Source organism: Dryobates pubescens, chromosome 3 (genome assembly GCF_014839835.1).
Source record: "Dryobates pubescens isolate bDryPub1 chromosome 3, bDryPub1.pri, whole genome shotgun sequence".
Classification (NCBI taxonomy): Eukaryota; Metazoa; Chordata; class Aves; order Piciformes; family Picidae; genus Dryobates; species Dryobates pubescens.
Window position 1 is genome coordinate 49806322 of NC_071614.1, and position 19705 is coordinate 49826026.

General features: G+C 67.1%; 2 protein-coding genes across 2 annotated transcripts in view; one reads left to right on the forward strand and one right to left on the reverse strand.

The window, feature by feature from the left end:
* Positions 1 to 11854, forward strand: part of ADAM17 (ADAM metallopeptidase domain 17) — a 33409-nt gene extending 21555 nt beyond the window's left edge. The window contains exons 11-19 of the mRNA XM_054180125.1: positions 481 to 633; positions 1561 to 1760; positions 2226 to 2329; positions 3776 to 3910; positions 4753 to 4883; positions 5054 to 5132; positions 6676 to 6764; positions 7532 to 7588; positions 11462 to 11854. Coding sequence (XP_054036100.1) covers positions 481 to 633; positions 1561 to 1760; positions 2226 to 2329; positions 3776 to 3910; positions 4753 to 4883; positions 5054 to 5132; positions 6676 to 6764; positions 7532 to 7588; positions 11462 to 11797 — 1284 coding nt within the window. The 3' untranslated portion in view covers positions 11798 to 11854. The remainder of the gene's footprint in view (positions 1 to 480; positions 634 to 1560; positions 1761 to 2225; positions 2330 to 3775; positions 3911 to 4752; positions 4884 to 5053; positions 5133 to 6675; positions 6765 to 7531; positions 7589 to 11461) is intronic.
* A 1702-nt stretch (positions 11855 to 13556) lies between these two features.
* On the reverse strand, positions 13557 to 19458 carry IAH1 (isoamyl acetate hydrolyzing esterase 1 (putative)). The gene is made up of 6 exons (XM_054178793.1): positions 19357 to 19458; positions 17853 to 17905; positions 16976 to 17124; positions 15859 to 16020; positions 15050 to 15168; positions 13557 to 13948 (listed from the first exon to the last, which is right to left on the reverse strand). The coding sequence occupies exons 1-6, from the start codon at positions 19435 to 19437 to the stop codon at positions 13781 to 13783; spliced, it is 732 nt and encodes a 243-aa protein (XP_054034768.1). The 5' UTR covers positions 19438 to 19458; the 3' UTR covers positions 13557 to 13780.
* Between the last annotated feature and the right edge of the window lie 247 nt (positions 19459 to 19705).

Here is a 19705-nt window from a genome sequence, read left to right on the forward strand (position 1 = left end):
GGCAGCAGAGCTGCCCTGGGGTCCTGGCATCAGGGCTGGAAATCTTCCCCAGCAAGCAGTGGAAGAGTTTGTTCAGCACTCCCCAGGCCAGCCTCCAGCTGCTTCTGAGGGTTAACCCCCCAGGGCTTAGGGGTTAGTCCCTCAGGGGTAGCTGTGTCTTGCTTTCTGTGCCCTCCAGCTGGTGCCAAGCAGCTGTGCTGCTGGGAGTGCCTGCCCTGCCCTCCCTGCCCTGCCCTGCCCTCCCTGCCCTGCAGACAGGCTGGCAGTGGTGCTCAGGACAGCAGTTTGCCTCCAGACCTGGGCCTGCAGCTTCTGAACTGCACTACAATTGATCTTGCCCTCAGGTCCCCTCTGCTGAGCCCCCCCAGGTGTTCCTGCTGTGCCCTGGGGGTGCTGCTGGGCTGGCAGCAGCTGGCAGCAGCTGGCAGCTGCTGTCCTGGCCTGCTTGGACTCTCTGGGCTTTGGTCATGTTGCACACAGGAGGCTGACCTGGTGACCACACACGAGCTGGGACACAACTTTGGAGCAGAGCACGACCCTGACAGCCTGCCAGAGTGTGCCCCCACGGAGGACCAGGGGGGCAAGTATGTGATGTACCCCATTGCTGTCAGTGGGGACCATGAGAACAACAAGGTACAGCTCCTGCCCTGTCTCTGCCCCCTGCATGCAGGCTCTGGGGGGTGATGACTGCTGGAGCCTGGAGCACTCAGGAGTGCCTTGGGTTAGCCAGAGCAAGGCTCTTGGCACGCTCTGGGGTGCTCTGCAGGAGCAGCTCAGCTCTGGCTCACGGAGTGGCTCAGTGCTGTGCCTGCTCTGCAGGTGAGACCAGGCTGTGGAGGGGAGAGGAGGCTGCAGGCCTGCTGGGCTGGGCTGACCCAGAGCTGCAGCTTCACAGCGCTCCTGGGGGTGCCCCTGGAGCCAGGGCAGAGCTGGAGCTGGTTCTGTCACCCTGAGCTGGGCCCTGCAGCTGTCCCTGCACTGCAGTGCAGCAGTGTCCTGCAGGGACCCCATCTCCTGCAAGGTAGCAAACTGGCAGCACAGAGGGAAGAGCACAGCAGAGAGCAGCTTGGAGGTGTGGGGAGGCTGTGGCTGGCTGAGATGCCGTTTGTTGGCAGAGGGTGACAGGAGGAGAGGAAGTGGCCTGGAATGTGCCAGGGGAGGTTCAGGTTGGAGAGGAGGGAACATTTTTGTGCTGCCAGAGTGGTCAGGGGCTGGCAGAGGCTGCCCAGGGAGGAGGAGTCCCCATGGCTGGAAGGGTTCCAGAACCCTGTGGCCATGGGGGGCTGGGCTGGGGTTGGATGGATGCTCTCAGAGGCCTTTTCCAACCCAAACCCTTCCCTGGTTACAAAGCAGCTCTCCTCCAGGGCTGCAGGAGCTGGCAGCACACCAAGCACCCCTGGGGCACTTCCAGCTCCTGGCTCTTCTCTGCCCCTTTACAGAGAGGGGAGAGCCAAACCCAGTGCCTGGGTGAAGGTCACAAGGCCACCAGGCTCTCTGAGGCCTTCTCCAAGCCAAACCATTGCAGGCTCTCAGCGCTGCTCTCCCCCCTCCTGGCTCCAGATGTTCTCCAGCTGCAGCAAGAAGTCCATCCACAGGACCATAGAGATCAAGGCCCAGGAGTGCTTCAAGGAGCGCAACAACAAAGTGTGTGGGAACTCGAGGGTGGACGAGGGGGAGGAGTGTGACCCTGGGCTGCTCTACCAGCAGGCTGACCCCTGCTGCTCCTCAGACTGCAGGCTCAAGCCTGGAGCCAAGTGCAGGTGAGGCCACTGGGACTGCCACAGCTGCCCAGGGAGGCGGTGGAGTCCCCATGCCTGGAGGGGTTCCAGAGCCCTGTGGCCATGGCACCATGGTCTGGGGGCCATGGTGTGCTGGTCAGTGGTTGGAGTGGGTGCTCTCAGAGGGCTTTTCCAGCCCAGCCCACTCTGTGCTTGGCTGATTCTGGGGGCTGGGGCAAGAGGCACTGGGAGCATTTTGAGCAGAGCAGTGTCAGAGCAGCCCCTCTGGCACCTGGGCTCAGAGCCGTGGGGGCTGGCAGGGGGGTTGGACTGGGTGCTCTCAGAGGGCTGATCCAGCCCAGGCAGTTCTGTGGTTCTGGAGCTGGCTGTGGGAGGGGGCAGGGAGAGGAGAAGGGCTTTGAGTTGTGGGTGAGGCCCCAGGGAGGACCTTTCCTCCCCCTCACTCTTCCTTCCCTGGCCTCGTCCTGGCCCTGCCGCTTGACCCAGCGACCGGAACAGTCCCTGCTGCAAGGGCTGCCAGTTCGAGAGTGCCCAGAAGAAGTGCCAGGAAGCCATCAATGCCACTTGCAAGGGAGAGTCCTTCTGCACGGGTAGGGCCTGCTGCTGTCCCCTCTGTCCCCTCAGCCGAGCGCTCCAGGCCGGCGTCCGGTGCCATCCGCTCCCAGAGCAGAGCCTTTGTTCCCCCGCAGCCGAGGGGCCGTGGAGCGCCCCACACTGGGCAGCATTGTGTGCCAGGAGGCCCTGGTGCTGTGCTATGCCCTGCCCCTGCCCCTCATTTCTAGCTTCTGCTCAGGAGTGCCACAGTGCCCCAGCTGCGGGCAGGCTGGGCAGGAGCTGTGCTCAGGCACAGCCCGGCTGGGGCAGGCTGGGCAGGAGCTGTGCTCAGGCTGGGCAGGAGCTGTGCTCAGGCACAGCCTGGCTGGGGCAGGCTGGGCAGGAGCTGTGCTCAGGGACAGCCTGGCTGGGGCAGGCTGGGCAGGAGCTGTGCTCAGGGACAGCCTGGCTGGGGCAGGCTGGGCAGGAGCTGTGCTCAGGCACAGCCTGGCTGGGGCAGGCTGGGCAGGAGCTGTGCTCAGGCACAGCCCGGCTGGGGGCAGGCTGGGCAGGAGCTGTGCTCAGGCTGGGCAGGAGCTGTGCTCAGGCACAGCCTGGCTGGGGCAGGCTGGGCAGGAGCTGTGCTCAGGCACAGCCTGGCTGGGGCAGGCTGGGCAGGAGCTGTGCTCAGGCTGGGCAGGAGCTGTGCTCAGGGACAGCCTGGCTGGGGCAGGCTGGGCAGGAGCTGTGCTCAGGCACAGCCTGGCTGGGGCAGGCTGGGCAGGAGCTGTGCTCAGGCACAGCCTGGCTGGGGCAGGCTGGGCAGGAGCTGTGCTCAGGCACAGCCCGGCTGGGGGCAGGCTGGGCAGGAGCTGTGCTCAGGCTGGGCAGGAGCTGTGCTCAGGCACAGCCTGGCTGGGGCAGGCTGGGCAGGAGCTGTGCTCAGGCACAGCCTGGCTGGGGCAGGCTGGGCAGGAGCTGTGCTCAGGCACAGCCTGGCTGGGGCAGGCTGGGCAGGAGCTGTGCTCAGGCTGGGCAGGAGCTGTGCTCAGGCACAGCCTGGCTGGGGCAGGCTGGGCAGGAGCTGTGCTCAGGCACAGCCCGGCTGGGGGCAGGCTGGGCAGGAGCTGTGCTCAGGCTGGGCAGGAGCTGTGCTCAGGCTGGGCAGGAGCTGTGCTCAGGCTGGGCAGGAGCTGTGCTCAAGCACAGCCTGGCTGGGGCAGGCTGGGCAGGAGCTGTGCTCAGGCTGGGCAGGAGCTGTGCTCAGGCACAGCCTGGCTGGGGCAGGCTGGGCAGGAGCTGTGCTCAGGCTGGGCAGGAGCTGTGCTCAGGGACAGCCTGGCTGGGGCAGCTGGGCAGGAGCTGTGCTCAGGCACAGCCCGGCTGGGGCAGGCTGCGCCAGGCCGCGCCGGGCCCCGCAGGGCTGGGGTTGCCTTCGCCGCCCCTGGGCCCGGCCGGGGCCGTGACGCCCGTGCTGCCCGTGCCGCCCGTGCCGCCCGCAGGCAGCAGCAGCGAGTGCCCGCCGCCGGGCAACGCGCCGGACGACACGGTGTGCGTGGACATGGGGCGCTGCAAGGCCGGGGAGTGTGTCCCCTTCTGCGAGCGCCAGCGCAGCCTGCGCTCCTGCGCCTGCAACGGTGCGTGCTGCCCGCGGGGGGCGCTGCCCCGGCCCCCGCCGCGCCAGCCGGCTGGGCTGGGCTTGGGGTTTGGGGGGCTCTGGTAATGAGGCTTGGGTTGGGTGTGGGTGGCCGGGATTGGGTGGCATTGGTTGGGGTTTGGGTGGCATTGGTTGGGGTTTGGGTGGCATTGGTTGGGATTGGGTGGCATTGGTTGGGGTTTGGGTGGCATTGGTTGGGGTTTGGGTGGCATTGGTTGGGATTGGGTGGCATTGGTTGGTGTTTGGGTGGCATTGGTTGGGGTTTGGGTGGCATTGGTTGGGATTGGGTGGCATTGGTTGGTGTTTGGGTGGCATTGGTTGGTGTTTGGGTGGCATTGGTTGGGGTTTGGGTGGCATTGGTTGGGGTTTGGGTGGCATTGGTTGGGTTTGGGTGGCATTGGTTGGGATTGGGTGGCATTGGTTGGGGTTTGGGTGGCATTGGTTGGGTTTGGGTGGCATTGGTTGGGATTGGGTGGCTTTGGTGGGGTTTGGGTGGCATTGGTTGGGGTTTGGGTGGCATTGGTGGTGGGGTTTGGGTGGCATTGGTGGTGGGGTTTGGGTGGCATTGGTTGGTGGGGTTTGGGTGGCATTGGTTGGGCTTGATGGCATTGGTGGTTGGGTTTGGGTGGCACTGGTTGGGCATTGGTGAGGTTGGTTGGGGTTTGGGTGGCTTTGGGTTGTGTTGGTTGGGTTTGGGTGGGGCCGGGTGGATGTTGGGTGGGGTTGGGTGGGTGGGGCTGGTTGGGTTGCTTGGGGTGGGCAGGGCCAGGGGGCAGTGGTGGGCTGCAGGAGGCCCCCAGCACGAGCTTGCCCTGGCTGCAGAGACAGACAACTCGTGCAAGGTGTGCTGCCGGGACCAGCAGGGCCGCTGCCTGCCCGTGCTCGATGCCAACCAGCAGTTCCTCTTCCTGCGCAAGGGCAAGCCCTGCACCGTCGGCTTCTGCGACGCCAACGTGAGTCTGCCCTGCCCTGCCCTGCCGCTGCTGGCCTGGGCACCCCCCTGGGGCGCGCCGGAGCCCTCTGCCGCCTGGCCGCGCTGCCAGAGCAGCGCCAGCCGGGCCTGCAGCCTGGCAGCGCGTGCAGCTCTCCCAGGCTGCGGCGTGAGGGAGGGCTTCCCTCGCAGGGCAAGTGTGAGAAGCAGGTGCAGGATGTGATCGAACGCTTCTGGGACTTCATCGACCAGCTCAGCATCAACACCTTCGGTAAGCTGCCCGGGGAGCTGTGCCAGGCAGCAGCAGCAGCTGCCCGGGGAGCTGTGCCGGGGCTGTGCCAGGCAGCAGCAGCAGCTGCCCGGGGAGCTGTGCCAGGCAGCAGCAGCAGCTGCCCGGGGAGCTGTGCCAGGCAGCAGCAGCAGCTGCCCGGGGAGCTGTGCCGGGGCTGTGCCAGGCAGCAGCAGCAGCTGCCCCGGGAGCTGTGCCGGGGCTGTGCCAGGCAGCAGCAGCAGCTGCCCGGGGAGCTGTGCCGGGGCTGTGCCAGGCAGCAGCAGCAGCTGCCCGGGGAGCTGTGCCGGGGCTGTGCCAGGCAGCAGCAGCAGCTGCCCCGGGAGCTGTGCCGGGGCTGTGCCAGGCAGCAGCAGCTCTCCCAGCTGCCCTCAGCCCTTCCTGCCTCAGCACCGCACACCTTGCCTGCTGGTGGAGTTGTTGTGGGGTGTTCTGAGCATCCTCTGAGCCTGGGGAGCAGCAGACCCTTGGCTGAGCAGCAGGAGGGGTGGCACAGAGAGGGCAGAGCCTCGTGGGGGTCAGCTGGGCTCCGCAGGGCCTCTCAGCAGCAGAGCTCCTTTGCTCTCCTCACAAAACCACAGAGGTCACAGCCCCAGGCTCTGCCTGCTCTGAGGCACTGCCCACACCTTGGGGAGGGGACTCCCTGGTCCTGATCCCCACCCCCAGGGCACCCCCAGTGTAACCCCCAGTGCCTCCCTCTTGCTGGGAGCCAGCAAACCCTGCAGTGGGAGCCTGCCCGGGCTGCTGAGCCTGCCCAGCAGCTTGGCTGGGGGCTGCCAGTCCTCAGCTCTCACGAATGGCTCTTGGGTGGTGGTTAAAGCTCTTCAGCCTGTGCAGCCAGAGGCAGAGTGTGCCCCTGGGGGGCAGATGTGTGTGTGGAGACAGCTCCTTACCCCCTGGCAGCTCCTCAGCCCATGGTAGGCCCTCAGCCCATGGCAGCTGTGGGCTCCCAGTCCCAGAGGGACAGGGAACTGCTGGAGAGAGCCCAGGGGAGGCTGCAAAGCTGCTGAGGGGCCTGGAGCAGCTCTGTGAGGAGCAGAGGCTGAGAGCCCTGGGGCTGAGAGCCTGCAGAAGAGCAGCCCCAGAGGGGAGCTGAGCAATGCTCAGCAAGAGCTGAAGGAGCTGTGGGGGGCAAGAGGCTGGGGCCAGACCCTGCTCAGTGGTGCCCAGGGCCAGGCCAAGGGGCAAGGGACACAAACTGGAACCCAGGAGGTTCCACCTCAACATAAGGAGAAAATGCTTCACTGAGAGGCTGCTGGAGGCCTGGAGCAGGCTGCCCAGAGAGGCTGTGGAGTCTCCTGCAGCGGAGAGCTTCCAGCCTCCCCTGGGCACTGTGCTCCTGGGCAAGCTGCTGGAGCAGGGGGCTTGGACTGGGTGAGCTCCAGAGGTCCCTTCCCACCACCCCTTCGCTGGGATTTGTGTAAGACCAGGTTTTGGTGCCAGGCTCACAGGAGGGGGCACAGCTGTGCATGCTTGGTGGGACACTGCTTGGTTGGGAACTGATGGATCTGAACCCATGTCCCAGGGAAGTTCCTGGCAGACAACATCGTGGGCTCCGTGCTGGTCTTCTCCTTGCTCTTCTGGATCCCCCTCAGCATCCTGGTGCACTGTGTGGTGAGTGAGCTGAGCTCAGAGCACCCTCCTGGATGGCATGGGGTGGGCAGCTCTTGGCAACCCCCTGGGCCTGGGATTCAACACACTGAGGGCTCTGTTGCTCCTCCTGTGGGTTCCCCCTCCCTGGATGAGGCCTTGAGCAACCAGGGCTGGTGGAAGGTTGAAGATGCCCATGGCAGGGGGCTTGGAACTGGATGATCTTCAACCTCCCTTCTGCCCCAACCCATCCTGGGTGTCCCTGCCCATGGCAGGGGGCTTGGAACTGGATGACCTTCAACCTCCCTTCTGCCCCAACCCATCCTGGGTGTCCCTGCCCATGGCAGGGGGCTTGGAACTGGATGACCTTCAACCTCCCTTCTGCCCCAACCCATTCCATGCTATGAAACTCCAGCTCCCCTCTGGCCAATGCTTCCGTGGCTGCTCCCTGGAACCCTTCCCAGCCTCTCCTAGGGAGGTTTCCTTCCTCTGCCTCTCAAATTGTACCTGAGCATCATTTTGGTAACTTCCTCTGGAGTAAAAGTTCCCTCAAGCCCCCCAGAGGAGACTCCCCCCATGCTGTGGGGAGGCTGAGCTCAGGGTTGAGCTTGGGGGTGGGTGGAGAGCCGGGGGCCTGGGCAGGTGGGGTGGCACTGCCTGCAGGGTGGGGTTGGGGCTGTGGGGGTCATGGGGGGATGGAGGGGAAGGGAGAAGAGCTCCATGCCCTGCTGTGTCCCTGTCCTTGGTCTGTGAGCTGATGTCCTGAGCTGGCTTGGTTTGTGTCCCAACAGGACAAGAAGCTGGACAAGCAGTACGAGGAGAACACCAAGTCCCTGTTCTGCCCCAGTGTAAGCTGCTGGCTGAGTGGTTGTGGGGCAGCAGCCCCAGCCCTAAGGGCTGCTGGTCAGGGAGGTGGCAGCAGAGGCCTGCCTCACCCTGCAGAGGGATCGGGCACCCAGAGGAGCTCTTTCCAAGCCTGAGGGCCATGGTTTGGCAGCAGTCTTGCAAGAGTTAGGGAATGAGCATCGAAGGCACTTCCACCCCCAACCATTCTGTGGTCCCATGGGAAGTCTCCTTGGAGCTTATCCCTGAACCCAGTCCAGGAGATGCCAGGGCAGAGGTGTAGGTGATGGGCTCCTGGCCCCAGCAGCTTTGCCAACCAGGCCCTGTGTCCGTGGGGTCTGCTGAGGGTGCAGTGGCTGGCAGCAAGGGAAGGTGTCCGGAGCAGATGAGTGGTGAACCCAGCGGGGATTCGTTCTGCCCAGAGAGCTGTGGCTGCTTCCCACACTGTGCTGGTCCAGGGGGCTGACTTCCCTGGGTGTGATGGCAGCAGCCCCCGCAGGCCGCCCCCGCGCTCAGCCCCCGCAGGCTGCCCCCGCAGGCCGCCCCCGCGCTCAGCCCCCGCAGGCTGCCCCCGCAGGCTGCCCCCGCGGTCAGCCCCCACAGGCCACCCCCGCGCTCAGCCCCTGCAGGCTGCCCCCGCAGGCCACCCCTGCAGGCTGCCCCCACGCTCAGCCCCCGCAGGCAGCCCCCGCAGGCCGCCCCCGCGCTCAGCCCCCGCAGGCCGCCCCCGCAGGCCGCCCCCGCAGGCTGCCCCCGCGCGCTGCCCCCGCAGGCTGCCCCCGCAGGCTGCCCCCGCGCTCAGCCCCCACAGGCCACCCCCGCGCTCAGCCCCTGCAGGCTGCCCCCGCAGGCCACCCCTGCAGGCTGCCCCCACGCTCAGCCCCCGCAGGCAGCCCCCGCAGGCCGCCCCCGCGCTCAGCCCCCGCAGGCCGCCCCCGCGCTCAGCCCCCGCAGGCCGCCCCCGCAGGCTGCCCCCGCGCGCTGCCCCCGCAGGCTGCCCCCGCAGGCTGCCCCCGCGCTCAGCCCCCGCAGGCAGCCCCCGCAGGCAGCCCCCGCAGGCCGCCCCCGCGCTCAGCCCCCGCAGGCAGCCCCCGCAGGCAGCCCCCGCGCTCAGCCCCCGCAGGCCGCCCCCGCGCTCAGCCCCCGCAGGCCGCCCCCGCGCGCTGCCCCCGCAGGCAGCCCCCGCAGGCTGCCCCCGCGCTCAGCCCCCGCAGGCCGCCCCCGCGCGCTGCCCCCGCAGGCAGCCCCCGCAGGCAGCCCCCGCAGGCAGCCCCCGCAGGCAGCCCCCGCGCTCAGCCCCTGCAGGCCGCCCCCGCGCGCTGCCCCCGCAGGCTGCCCCCGCAGGCCGCCCCCGCGCTCAGCCCCTGCAGGCTGCCCCCGCAGGCAGCCCCCGCAGGCTGCCCCCGCAGGCTGCCCCCGCGCTCAGCCCCCGCAGGCCACCCCCGCAGGCTGCCCCCGCGTTCAGCCCCTGCAGGCTGCCCCCGCAGGCAGCCCCCGCGCTCAGCCCCCGCAGGCAGCCCCCGCGCTCAGCCCCCGCAGGCAGCCCCCGCAGGCCGCCCCCGCGCTCAGCCCCCGCAGGCTGCCCCCGCAGGCCGCCCCCGCGCTCAGCCCCTGCAGGCAGCCCCCGCAGGCAGCCCCCGCAGGCTGCCCCCACGCTCAGCACCCGCAGGCCGCCCCCGCAGGCTGCCCCCGCGCTCAGCCCCCGCAGGCTGCCCCCGCGCTCAGCACCCGCAGGCCGCCCCCGCAGGCTGCCCCCGCAGGCTGCCCCCGCAGGCTGCCCCCGCGCTCAGCCCCTGCAGGCCGCCCCCGCGCGCTGCCCCCGCAGGCTGCCCCCGCAGGCCGCCCCCGCGCTCAGCCCCTGCAGGCTGCCCCCGCAGGCAGCCCCCGCGCTCAGCCCCCGCAGGCAGCCCCCGCAGGCTGCCCCCGCGCTCAGCCCCCGCAGGCAGCCCCCGCAGGCTGCCCCCGCGCTCAGCCCCTGCAGGCAGCCCCCGCAGGCAGCCCCCGCGCTCAGCCCCTGCAGGCTGCCCCCGCAGGCAGCCCCCGCGCTCAGCCCCTGCAGGCTGCCCCCGCAGGCTGCCCCCGCAGGCTGCCCCCGCGCTCAGCCCCCGCAGGCAGCCCCCGCAGGCTGCCCCCGCGCTCAGCCCCCGCAGGCAGCCCCCGCAGGCTGCCCCCCCGCTCAGCCCCTTCAGGCTGCCCCCGCAGGCTGCCCCCGCGCTCAGCCCCGGCAGGCTGCCCCCGCAGGCTGCCCCCGCGCTCAGCCCCCACAGGCAGCCCCCGCAGGCTGCCCCCGCAGGCAGCCCCCGCGCTCAGCACCCGCGCGCTGCCCCCGCGCGCTGCCCCCGCGCTCAGCCCCTGCAGGCTGCCCCCGCAGGCAGCCCCCGCGCTCAGCCCCTGCAGGCTGCCCCCGCAGGCTGCCCCCGCGCTCAGCCCCCACAGGCTGCCCCCGCAGGCTGCCCCCGCAGGCCGCCCCCGCGCTCAGCACCCGCACGCTGCCCCCGCGCTCAGCCCCCGCAGGCCGCCCCCGCAGGCTGCCCCCGCAGGCAGCCCCCGCGCTCAGCCCCCGCAGGCCGCCCCCGCGCGCTGCCCCCGCAGGCTGCCCCCGCAGGCAGCCCCCGCGCTCAGCCCCTGCAGGCTGCCCCCGCAGGCCGCCCCCGCGCTCAGCCCCCGCAGGCTGCCCCCGCGCTCAGCCCCCGCAGGCTGCCCCCGAGCTCAGCCCCCACAGGCAGCCCCCGCAGGCTGCCCCCGTGCGCTGCCCCCGCAGGCTGCCCCCGCGCTCAGCCCCTGCAGGCTGCCCCCGCAGGCAGCCCCCGCGCTCAGCCCCTGCAGGCTGCCCCCGAGCTCAGCCCCCACAGGCAGCCCCCGCAGGCTGCCCCCGTGCGCTGCCCCCGCAGGCTGCCCCCGCGCTCAGCCCCTGCAGGCTGCCCCCGCAGGCAGCCCCCGCGCTCAGCCCCTGCAGGCTGCCCCCGCAGGCAGCCCCCGCGCTCAGCCCCCGCACGCTGCCCCCGCAGGCAGCCCCCGCAGGCTGCCCCCGCGCTCAGCACCCGCACGCTGCCCCCGCAGGCCGCCCCCGCGCTCAGCACCCGCACGCTGCCCCCGCAGGCCGCCCCCGCGCTCAGCACCCGCAGGCTGCCCCCGCAGGCTGCCCCCGCGCTCAGCCCCCGCAGGCCACCCCCACACTCAGCCCCCGCAGGCTGCCCCCTCGCTCAGCCCCCGCAGGCCACCCCCACACTCAGCCCCCGCAGGCTGCCCCCGCGCTCAGCCCCTGCAGGCCACCCCCGCAGGCTGCCCCCGCGCTCAGCCCCCGCAGGCTGCCCCCGCGCTCTGCCCCCATACGCAGCCCCCGCGCTCAGCCCCTGCAGGCCGCCCCCGCAGGCTGCCCCCGCGCTCTGCCCCTGCAGGCTGCCCCCGCGCTCAGTCCCCGCGCTCAGCCCCTGCAGGCCGCCCCCGCAGGCTGCCCCCGCGCTCAGCCCCCGCAGGCAGCCCCCGCGCTCAGTCCCCGCGCTCTGCCCCCACACGCAGCCCCCGCGCTCAGCCCCTGCAGGCCGCCCCCGCAGGCTGCCCCCGCGCTCTGCCCCCACACGCAGCCCCCCGGGAGGGGAACTCTTCCTGCTGGCAGAGAGGAGGGAGCTGTGCCCTGCCCTGAGCTCTCCCCTGGCTTGGCCTTGCATTTCCAGCCCCAGGCTGTGCCAGAGGCCAGGGTGGTCCTCCAGCCACCCTGCCCAGAGTGCAGCTGATCCTCTGAGGTTCCTCTCGCCTTTGATCCCCCTCCAGAATGGTTTGGCTTGGAGAAGCCCTCTGAGCTCCCCCTGCCCCCCCCGTGGTGCCAGAGCCCAGGGCTGTGCTGGCTGCTCCCTGAGGCTGCTGCCTGCCTGTTGCAGAACGTGGAGATGCTGAGCAGCCTGGACTCGGCCTCGGTTCGCATCATCAAGCCCTTCCCCGCGGCGCAGCCCAGCAGCCGCCACCAGCCCCTGCAGCCCCTGGGCCCCGCGCCCCCCGCGCCCAAGCAGGACCACCAGCGCATGGACACCATCCAGGAGGACCCCAGCACCGACTCCCATGAGGAGGCCTTCGAGCAGGATCCCTTCCCCAGCGCCGGCGCCGCAGCCAAGTCCTTCGAGGACCTGACGGAGCCGGCAGTGCGGCGCAGCGAGAAGGCTTCCTCCTTCAAGCTGCAGCGGCAGGGCAGGGTGGACAGCAAGGAGACAGAGTGCTAGGGGCTGGCTGCCCTGCAGGGGCTGGCTGCAGCCAGGCAGAGCTGGGGCCCTGGGGGAGCCGAGGAAGTGACCTCCCCCAGGGGCTGGCCGGGGCTGGCACCTTCCTCCATGCTGTCCCCTGCAGCCCTTCTCTCCCCCAGAGGACCCCAACTGAAGCTGCCTTGGGCCCTGAAGCTCTCTCTGGATTTGTTTTTCTCTGCCCCTTGCCCTTCACCATTCCCTCTGGCCTGGGGTGCAGAGGCAGCTGTGCCCCAGCTGCTGGCCTCTGCCCACCAGCCTTTTTTATACTGGAGTCACTATTCTGTAGTCTGAGAGCACCGAGAGGAGCCAGGGGCCTGCCCAACCAAAGGACATCTCCCACCTGGAGCACAGCACTGAGCACTGCCAGGGGCAGGGCAGCACAGGCCTGGACAGACAGACAGACAGTAGTGACAGAGCCTGCAGAGCAGGAAGCTCAGCACTGTACAGCTTCAAACCAAAAGGCTCCTGGGAGGCTGCCAAGCTCCTCCAGCCTGAGCCTCCCCTGCCTGTGGTGCTGAGGTTGTCCTGTCCTCAGGGCAGGGCTTCCCTTTGTGCCCCGGGGGAGTGCCCACCCTGCACTAAGAGGCTGCTGCATGGCTGGCAGGGCAGGGGAGATGCCTGCTGGGGGAGCAGAGGCAGTTGCGATGGGGCTCTGTTCCCAGAGCTGGGCCTCAGGCTGCAAGCTCTGGGTGGCCTCTGGAGGCTGCAGTGCAGCAGCAGCTGGAGAGGAGCATTTGACCCAGGAGTGAACTTAGTAACCAGGGAAAGGGGAACCTCGGAGCCTCCAGCACTCAGCTCCCCTCACAGGCAGGGGGGTGGCAGCAGTGGTGCCCTCCAACTGCAGCTGGGCACAGCAGCAGGGCTGAGGGGCACAGGACTGGCACTGACAGGATGCTGTGGTGGTGGCTGTGAGGGGAAGGAGCCACCCCAGTGCCCCCTGCCTCCCCAGCCCAGGCCCCTGCTCCTCTGACACTTGAACCTGTGCCTTACCTGTGCCTGGCTGGCAGCTGCCCTGGGGCTGCCCTCTGAGGAGGCGTTCTGGTTGGGTTTCTGTTGGGGCAGTGCCAAGGCCACCTGGGAGGAGTTAATTTAATTCCTAAGACAATAAAAGCTTTTTATATTCAAACCAAAGTAGTTAACCAAGCTCTGCCTCTGCAGTCTGTCTAAGGCCTGAGCCCTGCACTTGTTTGCTGCTGCTCCCCTCTGGAAGGCCAGGCCCTGAGTGCCCATGGTGCAGCTCTGCCCTGCTTGCTGCTGGGGTTGGGGAGGGCCTCCCCCTGTGCTGGGGCACAGGCCCAGCTCTGGCTGCCTGCTCAGCTGGCTCTGCAGGCAGGACACCTGCAAGGCACCACAGTCACTGCTGCCCACTGACAACCAGGCAGCTGGGAGCAGGGAGAGGGCTGGAGCAGCTCCTGGAAGCCAGAGTCCACCTCACCAGCCAGCTGAGCTGTGCTCCAGGCTCCAGGAGTGGAAGCTCCATGGATGTTCCTAGCAGGAAGCTCCACAGCCCCCAGGAGCCCCTCTGCTGCTCAGCCACCCTCTGCTGTGTTCATTGCAGCAGGGACAGGGTTCAGAGCCAGCAGCAGCTACAAATTCAAACCAGCTTCTGGCCTAGCTCCAGGCAGCTGCAAATTGGCCTCTTCTGCTGCAGCTTCTCACCCTGGCACAGAGCAGGCACCAGCTCCTAGCTGCTCAGAGTCCAGCAGCTCCTCAGGGCAGCCTCTGTCCTCCTTCCCACAGCTGTCCAAGGCCAGGGCAGACCAGACCAGCCACCCCCTGGCACAGTCCAAGTGGTGCCATCTTTATTCTCCCCTGGCCCAAGAGCTGGGGAGAGGGAAGAGCACTGACAGAGCTCTGCTCACTGCCCCGCTCCCCAGGGCTGCAGCATCTGTGCTGAGTTGCTGGGCTGCAGCCAGATGCTTGCAGCCAGCCTGGCCCCATCCAGCCCCAGCAGAGGAGCTGTCACAGCAGGCTGGCCTCGGGGTCCCTGTGGTCCACGTCTCGCCAGTAGGGCAGCAGTGAGGGCAGAGCCGAGAGCCTCTCTCCCAGGTGTGCCCAGAGCTGTGCTGCTACAAAGCTGTTGCCTTCTGCTGAGAGATGGAGGCCATCAGACAAGTAGGAGGAGAAGTCCTGCAAGGAGAGGTTCAAAGCAGCTGTGAATGGCTTTGCCAGCTGCACCCAGAAGGGCTTGAGGCAGCTCTGAGCCAAGCCAGCCGGTGCCTGGCTCTGCTAGCTGGGCACTGGGGTGCTGCTCATGAAGAGTGCTCTGGGGGCCAAAGCCACTGCTGTGTGGCACTCAGGGACATGCTCCAGTGCTCATGGAGGTGCTGGGTGGCAGGCTGGGCTTGCTGATCTGAGGTTTTCCCAACCTTAATGATTCTGATCCATGAGGGAAGGCTGCTGGGGCTGAGTGCTGCCCCAGGGAGTGCAGGGGAGCACAGAGGCAGAGTCCAGAGCCAGCTGCTGCCTCCAGGAGCCCCTTCCACCCTAAGCTCCTCCACCATTCCAGGGCCAAGGAACCCTGGACTGGCACTGCAGCAGGGGCAGGCTGTGTGCAGCTCTCTCCACACCTCCCTGTGGAGCAGCCTGGAGTCTTTGCCTCCTTCAGCAGCCTGGGCCACAGCTGGCATCACTCAGTGCTGCAGCAGCTCCTCTCTGAACCACAGAATGGGTTTTGGTTGGAAAAGCTCTTTCAGAGCATGGAGTCCAACCAGCCACCCTCCCCAGGGCTGGTGCTGGCCCATGGCCCTCAGCACCACAGCTCTTCCTCTTTCAAACACCTCCAGGGATGGGGATCAGCCTCCTCCCTGGCAGGGAGCTCCCTCCCACTCCCTGACCATTGCAGCAAAGACATTTCTGCTCATCTCCAGCCTCTGCTCCTATCACTTCTTAACAGGGAGCAGAGCCCAGCCCCAGCTCCCTGCAGCCTCCCACCAGGGAGCTGCAGAGAGCAGCGAGGTCTCCCTCAGCCTCCTCTGCTCCACACTCAACACCCCCAGGGCCCTCAGCTGCTCCTCCCCAGCCCTCTTCCCCAGACCCTTCCCCAGCTCTGTTGCCCTTCTCTGGCCCTGCTCCAGCCCTCAATGTCCCTCTGGGAGTGAGGAGCCCAGAACTGAACCCAGCACTCAGGCTGTGGCCTCCCCAGCGCTGGGCACAATCCCTGCCCTGCTCCTGCTGCCCACACATTCCCCAGTCCATGGCAGGCCCAAAGCCCTTCCCAGGGCACCATACCTGATCCTTCTGCATCAGTGTCCAGAGGTCCAGCACATCTGTGCCACAGGCCCTGGCCGCCTGCACGCAGGCCTGGGCGTACTGCCCGGCGCTGGCATTGCTGCGATTCAGCCTCTCCCCTGGCAGGCACAAGGAGGGCACTCAGCTGGCACAGCCTGGCTGCAGCCACGCTGCCCAGCACCACTGTGTCCCAGCAGCAGCCACCACCAAGCACCACCTAAGGCCCCAGCTCTGCAGCTGAAGTGGCTGAGGAGCTGCAGCAGGGGCTGAGAAGGTTCCTGGGTAGCAGAGGAGCCACAGGGGGGAGAGGCTGCAGCGAGGAGCACACAGCAGCAATGGCCTCAGCTGCTGCTGCTCCCCCAGGCACCAGGGAGAGACTCCCTGGGGTCTGTTACACTGACACCAAACCTGCCTGGGGAGCCCCTGCCTGGCCAGATGTGACACAAACCATGGCTGCTGGACCTTCCCCAAGGCATACAATGTGAGACCCCCTCCAGGCTGAGGCCCTCTCCAGGCTGAGCCCCCCTCCATTTTTGCTGCTGCTCTGGCAGCCTGCCCAGCCCACCCTGGTGGTGGAAACTGTTTCCCAGGGGCAGGCCCTTGTGTGAGGTCTGTGCAGGAACAGCTCAGACACCACTTCCAGAGGCAGGGAGCTGGTAGCTACTCCACCAGCTCACCCCAAAGCCTTCTCAGAGGACACAACTGCAGGCTGGCACAGCACGAAGCTGATGACCTGCCAGCCTGGCACCACTGACTTGGTGTCTGCCAGCAAGCTGCAGAGATCGTGCCCCTGCAGCCCATGCCCTTACCTTTGGCAAGGCAGGCCTGCTCCCAGGCTGCCTCCTGAAGAGGAGGAGGGGTGATCAAGAGCACTCTGTCTTGAGTGATGCCCACTGAGCTCAGGTACTGCACCATGCTCTTGAGGTTGGCAGCATACTCCTCCAGGGGGACGTGCTGCTTGGGGTTGAGCTCTGCCAGGGGGTGGAACACAGCAGCAGTGATGCCAACTGCTCACAGCTTTGTCTCAGCACAGCCTGCACCTTGCAGCTCCCCCAGCCAGGAGGTGTGAGGGAAGTGCTGCCTCTCAGCACCCAAAGCAGACAAATCAGAGCCTTAAAGAGCTTCTCTCAGAGCTGTGGTCACCTCCAGCCCTTCTGGCATGCAGGGAACCTGCTGGCAGCCTCCAGGAAGCAGTCACTGATGTTTGATCAGCAGAGCTCTGCAGGCTTCCCTCACAGAGCCCACAGCCACCTGCCCTCACTTCCTCTGGCCAGGCACTCCCCAGGCTGCTTTAAAGGCAGGAAAATCAGCTGGGTGCCCAGCTCCAGGCTTAGGTGGTGGGTGCCCAGCTGCAGCTGATGAACGTGCCACTGATTCTGAACCCCCTGAGAGTCACCTGTCAAGACCTGCTGAGGAGAAGCAGAAGGCCCTGCATGGCCTAAACACCAGCCACAGAACCATGGCATCATTTAGGGTGGCAAAGCCTTTGAGGCTCACCCAGCTCAACCATGCTGCCTGCCAAGGCTGGGGCTGAGCCCTGGCCCTCAGCACCACAGCTCTGCCTCTGGGCAACCCCTCCAGGGAAGGGCATTCAGCCACCCCCTGGGCAGCCTGGGCCAGGCTCTGAGAACCCTTCCAGTCAGGAAGTTTCTTCTCATCTCCAACCTGAACCTCTCCTGGGGCAACTTGAGGTCTTTTCCTCTTGTCCTCTCAGTTCTTACCAGGCACAAGAGACCAACCCCCACCTGGCACCAACCTCCCTCCAGGGAGTTGAGGAATAAAAGGATTGGGAACAATCCACTGTAAAACTGAAGAGAGGGCAACAGGAGCTGCAGCAGCACAGCCCTGTGTGACCTTCTGCTGTGAAACTGTCCTGAGAGGAGAGCCCACAAGCAAACCAACCCCAACCAAGCCCAGCTGCTGTACCTTCCAGAGCACTGTCATTAGCTCCAAAGAAGAGAGTCACTGCAGCAACAGCCTCAGCACCAGCACCTGCAGGGATCAGCCTGGGAAGGAGCAGCTTGGCCCACCTGGAGTTGTACCCTGAGAACCCACGGTTGAGGACATCACATCTCCTGAAACACAGACACCCAGCAGCAAGAAACTCTCCAGTGTGAGGCTGGGGAGACTCTGGCACAGCTTGCCCAGGGAGCCTGTGGATGCCTCCTGCCTGGAGGTGTTGAAGGCCTTGAGCAACCAGGGCTGGAAGAAGGTTGAAGATCATCCAGTTCCAAGCCCCCTGCCATGGGCTCTGCCCATGGCAGGGGGCTTGGAACTGGATGATCTTCAACATCCCTTCTGTGAGTCTATATCCAAAGGAAGATCTCTCCCCTGCCCACCAGAAACACACCTGGGGAAGTTCTGAAACACTCCTGCTCCAACACCTGCCCCTGCCCCTCTCAGGAGCCAGGAGGTGCCAGTGGCCTTGGAACCCTGTGTCTGGGGAGTGCCCACACCGAGGGCACCTGCAGCACTCACCTCAGAGCCACAGAACTGTTTGGCTTGGCAAAGACCTCTAAGGGCACTGAGTCCCAACATCAGCCCAGCACCACTGTGGCCACCCAGAACCACAGCCTTGGCTCTCACTGAGGATTTTGCCCTTTCCCCTCAAGCCAGTGATTACTTCTGCCAGTGCTGGGCAGGCTGCCCCAGGCCAGTTAGGCTTCACTAGAAGGTGTCAATAACCAAACACACTCAGTGCTAACAACCAAACACATTCAGTGTTAACTTCTGCTGCCCCCCTGCTGGCACAGCTCCTGGCATGGCAGCTCTGCAATGCCCCTTCTGCAGGGTGAGCTCTTACCTGACCAGCCTCTGGGCAAGGAGCGTCCCCCAGCCGCCCTCCTGGAAGGAGTACTGCAAGCAAGGGCCACAGTCAGAGCTGCACTGCACAAGAGGCTTCCCAGCAGCCCAGCCCCAGCCCCTTCCCTCCCCAGCAGCTCCTCCTGCCTCTGGCACTGCTGCAGCTGCCCCCTCCTGCCTCCCAGCTTGCCCTGTGCCTGCAGAGCTCCAACAGCCAGCAGCTGAGAGCAGCTGGCAGCCTTGCTCTGCTGGCTGCTGTGCTTTCCCTCTGGCCCCTCTGCCTCTTCTCTTAAAAAAGCAATAGAAGAAGTCCTTTTCTACTTCGTTTCTCAGATCCTCTCCCTGGGCCTGCAGTCTGGACAGCACCTCCCAAACCCCTCCATGGCTGCTCCAGAGTGCAGTTCAAGACCCACCTCTTGGAATCACAGAATGATTTGGGCTGCAAAAGACCTTCCAGACCCTCCAGGCCAACCCTCCTCTAACCCTGCCCAGGCTGGGGCTGAGCCCTGGCCCTCAGCACCACAGCTCTGCCTCTGGGAACCCCTCCAGGGAAGGGCATTCAGCCACCCCCTGGGCAGCCTGGGCCAGGCTCTGAGAACCTTTCCAGTCAGGAAGTTCCTTCTCATCTCCCACCTGAACCTCCCCTGGGGCAGCTTGAGGCCAGACCTTCTCCTCCTGTCACTTGGTGCTTCCTGCAGCAGTGGAGGAATTAACCTCCCCTCCCCACCCCCACTGCTGCACTCCCTCCCCGGGCTGCGCCGTGAGCTGGTTCAGCTCTCACCAAAGCTGACCTTTGTCTTGGCCAAAGCTCTGTGCCCCAAGCCGCAGGGACCCCAAATGAACACGAGAAGGCTGCAGCTACCTCAGAGACGTTCACCAAGCCATGGTCTGGGCACACCTAGGCAGAAGCTGTGCCAGGGTGGGCAAGCTGGGTGCAGGGAGCTGCACACACCGGGAGCCAGCAGCGCAGGGAGGGCAGGGCTCAGCACACAGCATCCACAGGGTGGGGGGCAGGAGGCTGGGGCCAGGCTCTGCTCAGTGGTGCCCAGGGACAGCACAATGAGCACAAACTGGAGCCCAGGAAAAACTTCTGTTGTGAGGCTGCTGGAGGCCTGGAGCAGGCTGCCCAGAGAGGCTGTGGAGCCTCCTGCTCTGGAGAGCTTCCAACCGCCCCTGGGCACTGTGCCCCTGGGCAGGCTGCTGGGGGGGCCCTGCTGGAGCAGGGGCTGGGCTGGGGGAGCTGCAGAGGTCCCTTCCAGCCACAGCACTCCGGGACTGTGCCCGGGCTGCGCTCTCCGTCCGGAAAACGCCTCCGGAGCACCGGGAGCGACACTAGCAGAGCACAACCACAGCAGGCGATCAGCTGCCGCAGCGGTGCCCTGGCATGCCCCAAGAGGCCACAGCGCGGCCGGCCCCCGGAGCCGGGAGCCCCCCGCGGGGCTTTACAGCGCTGCCAAGGGCACAGCGCCCAGGGCAGCCCGCGGGGCCCCGCAGTCCGCTCCTACCTCCGTGATGGAGTCCCCGAAGAGCACAACCCGGGGCCAGAGCAGCTGCCGGCCCCGGCACGCAGCCTCCGGCAGCGCCATGGCCGCGGCGGACGTCCGGGAGCCGGGGAGCGGAGGAGGAGCACGGAGCGGAGGGAGGGAAGGGAGGAGGGGAGAGGGAGGAGGGGAGAGGGAGGAGGGGAGAGGGAGGAGGGGAGAGGGAGGAGGGGAGAGGGAGGAGGGGAGAGGGAGGAGGGGAAGAAAGCGGCGGGAGGGAGGGGAGCGGCGGGCTCGGCGCTCTCGGGGCCTGGGCAGGTCTCCCGTTCGGATCCGCGTTGCAGGGCAGCTCCAGCCCCGCTGTAAGCCAGGA

What these genes read in the sequence shown, in the direction of transcription:
- IAH1 (XM_054178793.1), bottom strand. Translation starts at nt 19,437, where the DNA reads ATGGCGCTGCCGGAGGCTGCGTGCCGGGGCCGGCAGCTGCTCTGGCCC. An exon ending in TAATGACAGTGCTCTGGAAG is followed by an intron (nt 16,021 to 16,975) that starts GTACAGCAGCTG and finishes ACCCCCTGGCAG; the next exon opens with AGCTCAACCCCAAGCAGCAC. An exon ending in GCAGGCCTGCCTTGCCAAAG is followed by an intron (nt 15,169 to 15,858) that starts GTAAGGGCATGG and finishes TGTGCCTGCCAG; the next exon opens with GGGAGAGGCTGAATCGCAGC.